At 43.3% G+C, this 10,910-nt stretch overlaps 1 protein-coding gene across 1 annotated transcript; it reads left to right on the top strand.

Moving 5' to 3' along the window:
• Positions 1-215: 215 nt before the first annotated feature.
• Positions 216-2,650, top strand: LOC132991136 (cytochrome c oxidase subunit 6B1-like). The gene is made up of 4 exons (XM_061059770.1): positions 216-338; positions 1,066-1,190; positions 2,224-2,324; positions 2,479-2,650. Exons 2-4 carry the CDS (start codon positions 1,085-1,087, stop codon positions 2,530-2,532), a joined length of 261 nt encoding a protein of 86 aa, XP_060915753.1. The 5' UTR covers positions 216-338; positions 1,066-1,084; the 3' UTR covers positions 2,533-2,650.
• Positions 2,651-10,910: the final 8,260 nt, after the last annotated feature.

The raw sequence follows: 10,910 nt of genomic DNA, 5'->3' as shown, positions 1-10,910 counted from the left end.
ACTCTGTAGCAATTTGAGATTTTGACAAAAATGTAAAATTATTATTCTTATTCTTATTCTTATTCTTATTCTTATTCTTCTTCTTATTATTATTACTATTATTATTATTATTATTATTAGTGTTTATATATATCTATGGTTTTCACCTCATTTATTGTAACGCTGCTGTTTAAAGTCTGTGGTTGTAATTCCTCACTGTGTCCAGCAGGTGGTGGTGTAACGTCACGAATCGTTCCCCCTGCAGAGTTACTTCTTTTCCCAGCATGCACCGCGAGTGAGCAGCATCACATCAGACCAGCGGCCGTAGAGGAGATTATAGCGGAATATCTGTGTGTCAGGTAAAGAGTATTTCTGAGGAATAACCTGCTTGTCGTTTTCTTTGAACGATGTCATTTATTTGTTTTAAATGTGTTTATTTCATCTTTTCATATTAAGCTCTGTGAAAACGGCTAGAAGTGTTTTAAACATCCTTTAAAGCATTAGGAAGGTCCTTTGTACCTGACCCGGTTTAACGTTAACGTGTGTTGAGATTAACGTGAACAGGATCATAAATGACGTAATTTTTAATTACAGATATGTCTTGTAAATGTCTTCTTCAAGCAAACAACAGAACCGAAATGACTTATCACCTTTTCTTAGCTAGCGTTAGCCAAACCTGCTTCATTTTGCATCAGAAAGTTCCCATTAGATGTTGTGCGCATGCGTCGTATACCAAACTCCTTTTGCGAAAGCGATATTTCTAAATAAACGCAGTTTTGTTCTTAAACTTGTGTGTCGCAAAGCACAGATGAAGGTTTGTCACAACTCAGTGAAGTCTTACGGTTAATTCGGCATACAACACTTTTATGAAGAACTTCTTAAAATTATTTAATTATGAGGTTTATTAAGAGGTGCCGCTGCTGCCTGCTGCCCTGCATCACAGTGTTTTGGGGATTCACAGCCCCCCTGTTGTTATGCAGATTGTGTGTGTGTGTGTGTGTGTGTGTGTGTGTGTGTGTGTGTGAGTGTGAGTGTGAGTGTGTGATCTGAGTGAAGAGTTGCTCACACACAGTTTGTCCTCTGCAGATTGAACCCGAAGGTGAAGATGTCTGAAGAGATGGAGGAGAAGATCAAGAACTACAGGACGGCTCCTTTTGACGCCCGCTTCCCCAACACCAACCAGACCCGCAACTGTTACCAGAACTATCTGGGTAAACAAGACACCCTGCGTCACACCATTTACTTCACATGAATCATAAAGTCCAGACTACATCAGGACTGTTTTTCTTCACACCCTGTGTACTATAACATCTTTATTATGCATGCCGAGGTTTCCTGCTGCTCAGTGCACTTTTTAACTTCCATTCATCACGTCTACTGTCCATCCTCGTCCTACTGGACCCAGAAACGTCCTGAGTCAACCAAAACAAAGCAGACCATGAGAATCCAGTGTGAGGACAGAGTCTCTGCAGACACAGTGACCACCACACGTGTACGGAGGCCCAGAAGGGACGATGGAGCAGCTTCACTTTAGTTTGTTTTGTTTTTTAAGAAAAAAGCTGCTGACTCATCTTTAGATGAATTTAATTTTCATGTTGTAAGTGAAGAGGTGAATGTGTTGTTCCTAGTTCTTCTCAGACTCTGAGATCGGACTCGTCTCTCAGGTACTTGTTTTAACTGTTTGGCTGCTGATGGGTCTCAAAATGGATTCTAATCTTCTTGTTAAAACCTGAAAAGTTTCCCATTGAATACGACAATATTACATTTTATGAAACTAAAAAGTTCTAGTGTCGTAACCCGACTCATAGCTCGAGACAAAGTATGGAGACGAGGTGAACGGGCCATTTTTAAAACAGTAGATTTATTTACAAAAGAACGTCATTAAATCATTTTAATGTGTCGTCAGCAGTGTGAACGTGCTGAACAGAAACAGAAAATAATAATCTTTGTTAAAGGATGGTTTCTCCAAAACAAACAAAGACCAGAACCAGAGAGAGTCAGCACACCAGGGTCAGAGTGTCAGAGAGTGAAGATCTTTGTAGACTAAAGGGGACCAGGACCAGGTGCAGCTGATCTTCTTTCCCCTTCTGGACTCACTCCCTCTCTCTCTCTCTCTCTCCCCCCCCTCTCTCTCTCTCTCCCCCTCTCTCTCTCTCTCTCTCTCCTCCTCTCTCTCTCTCTCTCTCTCTCTCCTCCTCTCTCTCTCCCTCTCTCTCTCTTTCTCTCTCTCTCTGTTTTCTGCAGATTTCCACAGATGTACTAAAGCTCTGTCTGCTAAAGACCAGGACACGGCTCCCTGCGAGTGGTACCAGAGGGTCTACAAGAGCCTGTGCCCCATGAGCTGGGTGAGTTCCCCCCCCAAACAACCATCCCGCTGTGGAAATGTCATCTTCTCTCTGTACATGTTACATTACATCTGGTCTTTAATCTCTCTCTCTCTCTCTCTCTCTCTCTCTCTCTGTCTCTCTCTCTCTCTCTCTCTCTCTCTCTCTCCTGCAGGTTCAGAAATGGGACGATCAGTTGGAGGCGGGAAGCTTCGCGGGAAAGATCTGAACCCGGCACCCTCCTCTCTCGATCCCTCTCCTCGTTTCCTCATCTCCTTCTCTTAATGTGAAGCGTCTGCTCTTTCTGTACAGAGGCGACTTAATAAATGATATAATGTTACTGTGAAGCCCGTTGTCTTGGTCCTATTTTACACTTTCTATTTCAGAAACTTCTTGTGGAAAACCATCCTGGATGTCGACCTGATGGAGCCTGAAACGTGTGCAGTGAATCAGTGAGAATGAAAAAGAAAGATCCTCAGGGGCTGAAAGGTTAAAGTAGACCCAGGGTCTCAGCGGTATAGTTATACGTCCTGATATTAAATATTAATATGTAGTCCTTTTAATTTATACTGACAGCTTAACAAGCTGCCAAACATCCCGATGGAGAAAGACAGCAAGGTGGAAAACCAGAGAGAGTGAAATTTAAAGAAGAAGCCCGAGTGATGTCATGGCGGTGGCCATATTGGAAATCAATCCATCCATCCATTGTCTTCCTCTTATCTGAGGTCGGGTCGCATCGGTCATCCCAGACATCCCCCTCCCCAGAAACGTCTTCCAGCTCCTCCTGGGACTCGTTGTAATTAGTTTTTTTCAGTCTTACTGACTGAAGCTGATTGCTTAGTCGCTCCTCCTTTGCTCATTGAGTTGTTCTGTGCATTTCCCCAGTGCTTTTATGGGACCATGGTTGCCTGGCGACATTGTAATATATATTTGTGTGTCGCTGACTCCAGCTGTCATTGGTCGCGAGGCACCCTGGACTGGTGGCTAACATATAAGATACTTCTTGTTTTTTTAGAGATCATTAGAAGAATTATATTTATAACATTCAGTGCTTTACGTCTGCAGGTGTATTTTCATTATTCTATAATCAGTTTGTCATCGTTTGTAAACCTGTAAGAGTTCAGGGTCAGAGACGGAGGCCACACTGTTTTTTTTATCAGACTCCAACAGAAAGGAACAGATCGGTGTTTACCGCTGAAAATGATCTCTATGAAAGAGCTTGAACCCTGCTAAACCGCTCAAGGTCGACTCAGCACTTTTATCACTGAAGAAAGAAATGTCGGTCAGCCTCTGTGGCTGCTGAGAAACATTTCGATTTAAACTCGAAGTTTCTCTGAAGTCGTTCTCTAAACTTCAACATCCTTCGCTCATCCTTCTGCACGAACCTGCATGAGTCACAATCAGCTGACTGTTGATGTTTTCCCTGAGTCACGAGCAGATCACAAGACTGGAGGAGCTGCAGTGTGTGCAGTAACTTAATACCTGATATCACCGCTTTTATTTAAATTACATATGGACAAAAGCCTCGTGCTGATCCTGTTTACAACCTATTTTTATCTCTGAATGCAGAGAAAAAAAAATCTAAAATCTCTTTAGCTGGAGTATCATCCGAGCTGCACCACGCGACTCGTTGCCCTGGCAACGTTGCATCAGCATCCGCAGCGTTAGGATCACCCAGCAGCTTCTGTCAAGGTCGCCGGCGTGAGGCATCATGGGAAGCCGAGGAGGATACCCGAGCGAGGCGACAGCATTCCCACACGACCCCCCTTGGTTCTCATGCGCATGCGCACATGCTTCCGACTTACTAACCGAATAAAATAAAGACCCGCGACCATAATAGGACATCGACTCACGGGGTGCGGTGATGATGCACAGGAGTCACGCATTTCTGCACGTAGAAAGCGGAGGGGCGGGGCCACGTCACGGCATCTCGGCGTCACAGTTTTTCATAGGTTGATGGAGGGGACGGGAAAGAAATAATAAACACAAGTGCGTGAGGGTACGTGCGGTTCGCCTCGCAGCTCTCGGGTAAGAGAAGTGGAGAAGAGAAAAGGAGGGAGGCAGTGCTGCAGCGCAGTGACGGGTTTCCTTTCAGACGACAGGTGAGTGTCTGATTATTCCTCTTTTTAGTTCAGATCCGCGGTTTTTATTCATCATTTAGGGGCTGAAGAGACAGCTTCCTGCCTGCTCCAGTTTGACCGACATCCTAAAAGTAGAACGATGTTAACCTACAAAACATCTTCATCCATCGCCTCACCTTCACAGCTTCAATGTCAGCTGTTTATGACTAAATATCGATTCTTACTGACGGCTCTGCTGCCAGCAGGGAGGAGGAAATCTGTCGTGTCCTTCCCGGTGGAGCCGGCTGGTACCACGGACAGCGCCTAACCAGGTCTGTTCCTTTTCCTGCAGCTTTCAGCACCGGCGGGCGGGTCCTGCGAACCTATTGCAACCACCACCTGAAGAGCTCTTCCCTAAAACAGTGGAAAAATCCTCCCGGTCGTTTGAGAAGATGGCAGAACAGCAGGCAAGTGGTCTTCATACTTTCTGTTTACTGACTCCGGAGCCGCTCGTCGTAGTGGTTTGTGAAAACTGCACGTGTGAGGAGTGATTGTGTATGAAGTCAGAGTGTGTGTGTGGGTGTTATAAAAAGTCTGTGAGTCAGACACGAGCACTGCAGATGTGTGCACGAGTTAAAACATTGTGTTCTGTAAATGTTTGGGGAAAGGTCCATCCGGATTCACGCTGCATTTCTGCTGACATCTGTGGGCTCACTGCTTTAATTTAAGGATGGAGAGATAGTACGGAGGCTTCTTCTCTCTCTGTGTTTATAACAAGAGACAAACACAAAAGATATGTGTTGTTTTTGTTTGTTTTAGAATAAAATAACAGAAACATTTGGATGAAATCAGCTCTTTTTTTCAAATCGTTCAAACATCTACAGTGGAGAAAATAATCCCAGAATGGATATAAGAACAGAAAACATTGTCTCTGATATTATTAAATACATCAGAGTGAAGGTTTTAGCCTCCAGCTTCTACAGTAGCAGTGGCAGAAAATAGCCCAGAATGCACTGCAGCTCGTAGCAGCTTCTTCTACTACCTTTACGTTCTCTCTCGTTGTTGCTCGTTCACACATCAACATCAACAACAGGGACATGCTACATGCTCCTCTCTGATTGGCTGAAAGGAACTCTGGGAAAGGTGGAAAATCAAATTAATAGGAGAGACGATAGTGAAATCTACTTAGTGATGTCTGTGAGTGTTTTTGTTTGGATGAAGCATCTCTGCTCGCTCTGTTGTTGTCTGTAAACGTCTGTTAGACACTTCTGGCTGTTTTTGTTTTTTAAATTTTACTTGAAAACGAGATTTTGATCTCAGTCAGGGGCGTGTCCAGGGGGCGTGTCCAGGGGGCGTGTCCATGGCACTTCTTAAAATCTTATCGGCCACACAAGGTGCCACCCCAGAATCCTAACAAAGGCATAATGCTGCATTCAGGTGCTCCTCGGTGGTCCCAGTTTCTGAGTTGGGAAGTCGTTCTCCTGATTTCAGTTTGAAAAGTCTGAATGTTGTTACAGAAACAACAAAAACAGCGCGGATGAATGTTTCTGTTATGAGTTATATTTGAGCTAAAAGCTGAGGGTCCTCTGGTCACTTCCTGTTTACGTGTTTATTTTGAGGAGGAATATGACATCATCTCTTCTGATGAAGTTTGAAGGCTCAGAAACTGAAACACATCTGAGACGGTGAAATGGAAGATTAACTGCAGTTCCTTTATTTTAAGTTTCTGGGCGAGTGGATCCAGATCCTTTTCCCAGCAGGACGTCCTGTCATGTCCTGACTCTGCGTCCTGCTCCGCTCCCTCGTGCCACACAACGACCCGCCCGTCGATAAACGAAGCGAGCGCTGTGTCACCCTCGTGCTTAAAACCTGCGTGTAACATTTTCTACACTCAAAGCAGCTCAATACTTTTTCTCCTCCTGCTGCTGAGCTCTGATTGGCTCTTCAAAGAGAGACTGTGTTTTCTGGCTCAAGCTGGATGTGGATCACTGTGTGTGTGTGTGTGTGTGTGTGTGTGTGTGTGTGTGTGTGTGTGTTTATGTTTGTTTGTGTCCACGCCCATATGCCTCATTGCAGGACCCCAGCAGCAGTGTCACTTTAGTTAATGAGACCCTGCCTGCGCGTGTGTGTGTGTGTGTGTGTGTGTGTGTGTGTGTGTTTGTGTGGTTGTGTGTATGTGTGTGTGTGTGTGTGTGTGTGCAATGTGTGTTTGTGTGTCTGTGTGTGTGTTTGTGTGTATGTGTGTGTGTGTGTGTGTGTACTGTGTGCTTTCAGCCACTGCCAATATAACTGTCACCTCCAGGCTGTTGCCATGGAGATAGAGGAAAGAGGAGGCAAGGCGAGGGGTTGATATGGACACTCTGAGATAGATGGAGAGATACCAACTTTAAACACCTGTAGGTGTGTGACTGTACTTTAAACACATGTAGGTGTGTGACTGTACTTTAAACACCTGTAGCTGTGTGACTGTACTATAAACACATGTAGGTATGTGACTGTACTTTAAACACATGTAGGTGTGTGACTGTACTTTAAACACCTGTAGGTATGTGACTGTACTTTAAACACCTGTAGGTGTGTGACTGTACTTTAAACACCTGTAGCTGTGTGACTGTACTTTAAACACATGTAGGTGTGTGACTGTACTTTAAACACCTGTAGGTATGTGACTGTACTATAAACACCTGTAGGTATGTGACTGTACTTTAAACACCTGTAGGTGTGTGACTGTACTTTAAACACCTGTAGCTGTGTGACTGTACTATAAACACCTGTAGCTGTGTGACTGTACTTTAAACACCTGTAGGTGTGTGACTGTACTATAAACACATGTAGGTGTGTGACTGTACTTTAAACACCTGTAGCTGTGTGACTGTACTTTAAACACATGTAGGTGTGTGACTGTACTATAAACACATGTAGGTGTGTGACTGTACTTTAAACACCTGTAGCTGTGTGACTGTACTTTAAACACCTGTAGGTATGTGACTGTACTTTAAACACCTGTAGCTGTGTGACTGTACTTTAAACACCTGTAGGTGTGTGACTGTACTTTAAACACCTGTAGGTGTGTGACTGTACTATAAACACATGTAGGTGTGTGACTGTACTTTAAACACCTGTAGGTATGTGACTGTACTATAAACACCTGTAGGTGTGTGACTGTACTTTAAACACCTGTAGGTGTGTGACTGTACTTTAAACACATGTAGGTATGTGACTGTACTTTAAACACATGTAGCTGTGTGACTGTACTTTAAACACCTGTAGCTGTGTGACTGTACTATAAACACATGTAGGTGTGTGACTGTACTTTAAACACCTGTAGGTATGTGACTGTACTTTAAACACCTGTAGGTGTGTGACTGTACTTTAAACACCTGTAGGTATGTGACTGTACTTTAAACACCTGTAGGTATGTGACTGTACTTTAAACACCTGTAGGTATGTGACTGTACTTTAAACACATGTAGGTGTGTGACTGTACTTTAAACACCTGTAGCTGTGTGACTGTACTTTAAACACATGTAGGTGTGTGACTGTACTTTAAACACCTGTAGCTGTGTGACTGTACTATAAACACCTGTAGCTGTGTGACTGTACTTTAAACACCTGTAGGTGTGTGACTGTACTATAAACACATGTAGGTGTGTGACTGTACTTTAAACACCTGTAGCTGTGTGACTGTACTTTAAACACATGTAGGTGTGTGACTGTACTATAAACACATGTAGGTGTGTGACTGTACTTTAAACACCTGTAGCTGTGTGACTGTACTTTAAACACCTGTAGGTATGTGACTGTACTTTAAACACATGTAGGTGTGTGACTGTACTTTAAACACCTGTAGGTGTGTGACTGTACTTTAAACACCTGTAGGTGTGTGACTGTACTATAAACACATGTAGGTGTGTGACTGTACTTTAAACACCTGTAGGTATGTGACTGTACTATAAACACCTGTAGGTGTGTGACTGTACTTTAAACACCTGTAGGTGTGTGACTGTACTTTAAACACCTGTAGCTGTGTGACTGTACTATAAACACATGTAGGTGTGTGACTGTACTTTAAACACCTGTAGGTATGTGACTGTACTTTAAACACCTGTAGGTGTGTGACTGTACTTTAAACACCTGTAGGTATGTGACTGTACTTTAAACACCTGTAGGTATGTGACTGTACTTTAAACACCTGTAGGTATGTGACTGTACTTTAAACACATGTAGGTGTGTGACTGTACTTTAAACACCTGTAGCTGTGTGACTGTACCTTAAACACCTGTAGATGTGTGACGGTTCTGCCATGTGTGTGTGTGTGTGCAGACAGCGTTAAATCCTCTTGTTTTTCATCAGATCTCCGTGTTAAAGATTAGTGGCGGCATGAAAACAATCAGCTTGGATTTGTGTGCAGTGGAAAATGCGACCACAATCAGCCATCCTGACACCAGTTGCCATAGTAACGGGGCATCTGTTCAACAATTGTGTGTTGTGCAACAGGCTGCGAGCACAGAAGTTTGCCTGGAGCTTAGTGAGATGTCTGACATGATGCTCTTTGTTTGCAGGAAAGAGATGAAAAATAAAAAAAGGAAGCAGCATTCATAAGATTAAAAAATGAATCTGAGCAAACACAGAATGATTCTGTAACACGCTCAGTGCGCGTTAGACATGTGAGAGATGAAGTGACGGTTTCCTGCACACTTCCTGGTTTTGATCCTTATTTGTGTTTGATTGTGTGTTGGGTAAATTCTACAGAGTCACAGTGACTTGACAAAAAATCAGAGACGGACACGGGCGGAGAGGGGAGAGGGAGGTGAACTTACAGTGTGTGTGTGTGTGTGTGTGTGTGTGTGTGTGTGTGTGCGTGTGTGTGTGTGGCTCTGGGCTCTGTTCTCTCTGTCTAATTGAATCAACCTTATTGATTTTACCTTTATTTATTCTTGAGAAATCATTGATCCATTCATCATCATTTCATTAAGTTTAGTGATGTTGATTTATTTCAGGCTGACGATGAGGGAGGAGTTAGAGGTTTTTTGTTTGTTTGTATTTGGGTACTGAGTACAAATGCTTTGATTCCAAGACCGAGACCTTCAAAAATGGTCTCGAGACCAAGACAGATTTCAAATATCCTCAACCACACAGACACACCCAGAGAGATTCAGCTTCTTTCCGTCTTGTCGAGCTGGATTATTGATCGCACATAAATGTCACCTTAATCCCTCCAGGAGCAAACGTAAACACAGGCAGGCAGAGAAACATCCTGAGATGTTGTTCAGACAAAGAGCAGATTCAAATGAACAGAAAACATGTGAACTGAACGCATGTTTCAGATAAATGAACTCAGAGAAGTCAACCAGAGGATGGATATGGTTGTGTGCAGCGGAGGAGGCTTCGATGGATGTTTTCTCCATGACGACCTTGAAGCTTTTTTTTTTTTTCCAAAATCTTTTTATTACATTTTTGCAGACAGTACAACATGATGTCACATAGAGGTAATTAAGGCATCTGCAGAGAGTGAAACAAAAAGCCCCAATTAAACAGAAAAACAAGACAACAAAATAATAACCCATTTACCCTCTCAGCTCCCTGAGGTAGTTGTCCATTAGCGACTGTCGTAACATAGATACTAATAGAACAATACAAGTAGACACAGACAGAAATATATAAATAATAGTAATAATAATAATAATACAAAATTAAAATATATATAAATACATACATTTACACAAATACATTCAGTTCGACAAAAAGTAAATAAATACAATTTAAAAAGTAAATTAAAAGAGGGGGGAGGGGGGGGGGTCTCTATCCAGCAATTAACTCTTCTCAAGCTGTGTCACTAGCATCATCAGGAGTGATAGAAAGCTTGTCTCTGATAAGGTCTATTAGGGGGCCCCAAGTCTTATTGAAGGATGTTAGAGGTCGACCTTGAAGCTTTAAAGTTGCTTCATTACATCTTGTGAGCGTGTGCGGTGACACTCAGCGATCAGTTTGGATGAATCTGTGAATGATTTCCAGGAAAGCTCAAATAATGTGAAGGAAAATCTTCTGCCTGAAGGAAATAGAGAGAGAGGAAAATGTGTTGCAAAGGGCACACGGGTGCTAGACCGGCACCTTCAAGATGGACGCCATGGTTCACTGCGTGGAAACGGAGACCTTACATTGTTTTATTCCCTCTTTTCTTCGATCTATATTTAGCACGCAGAGTTTACTGATCTCCTGCCTGAACCTTTCCTAACGCTCTGTATGAGACCACCAGCTTCCTTCAGATCCCTCCTTTAAATAAATCCACTTCGACCTTCATCACATTTCCAACACGCTTTCTCTCTCCTGCCGTCTGATTGGTCCTGTGATGCCCCGCCCACCTGGCTTACAGTGAATCCCTCAGTATTGCAGCCTGTGCTGATGTTGTCCGCCCTCGATCTGATATTGCTGTACCAAGGACAGCGGCTCACCTGAGGCCTGTGCCGGTCTCTCTCTCTGCTGTCTCAAATAACAGCAGCTCGTTCTGCTGCGTCGGCACCGCCTGCTCCTTTACAGATATCAGCAG

Source organism: Labrus mixtus, chromosome 16 (genome assembly GCF_963584025.1).
Source record: "Labrus mixtus chromosome 16, fLabMix1.1, whole genome shotgun sequence".
NCBI classification, from domain to species: Eukaryota; Metazoa; Chordata; class Actinopteri; order Labriformes; family Labridae; genus Labrus; species Labrus mixtus.
Note: the sequence above shows the minus strand (reverse complement) of the source record. Positions and strands in the feature narration are given on the sequence as shown.

Excerpts from the sequence above, each read along its gene's own strand:
- LOC132991136 (XM_061059770.1), top strand. The coding sequence starts at position 1,085 with ATGTCTGAAGAGATGGAGGAGAAGATCAAGAACTACAGGACGGCTCCT. Across the intron at positions 1,191-2,223 it reads CTGTTACCAGAACTATCTGG|ATTTCCACAGATGTACTAAA; the intron begins GTAAACAAGACA and ends TGTTTTCTGCAG. Across the intron at positions 2,325-2,478 it reads GCCTGTGCCCCATGAGCTGG|GTTCAGAAATGGGACGATCA; the intron begins GTGAGTTCCCCC and ends TCTCTCCTGCAG.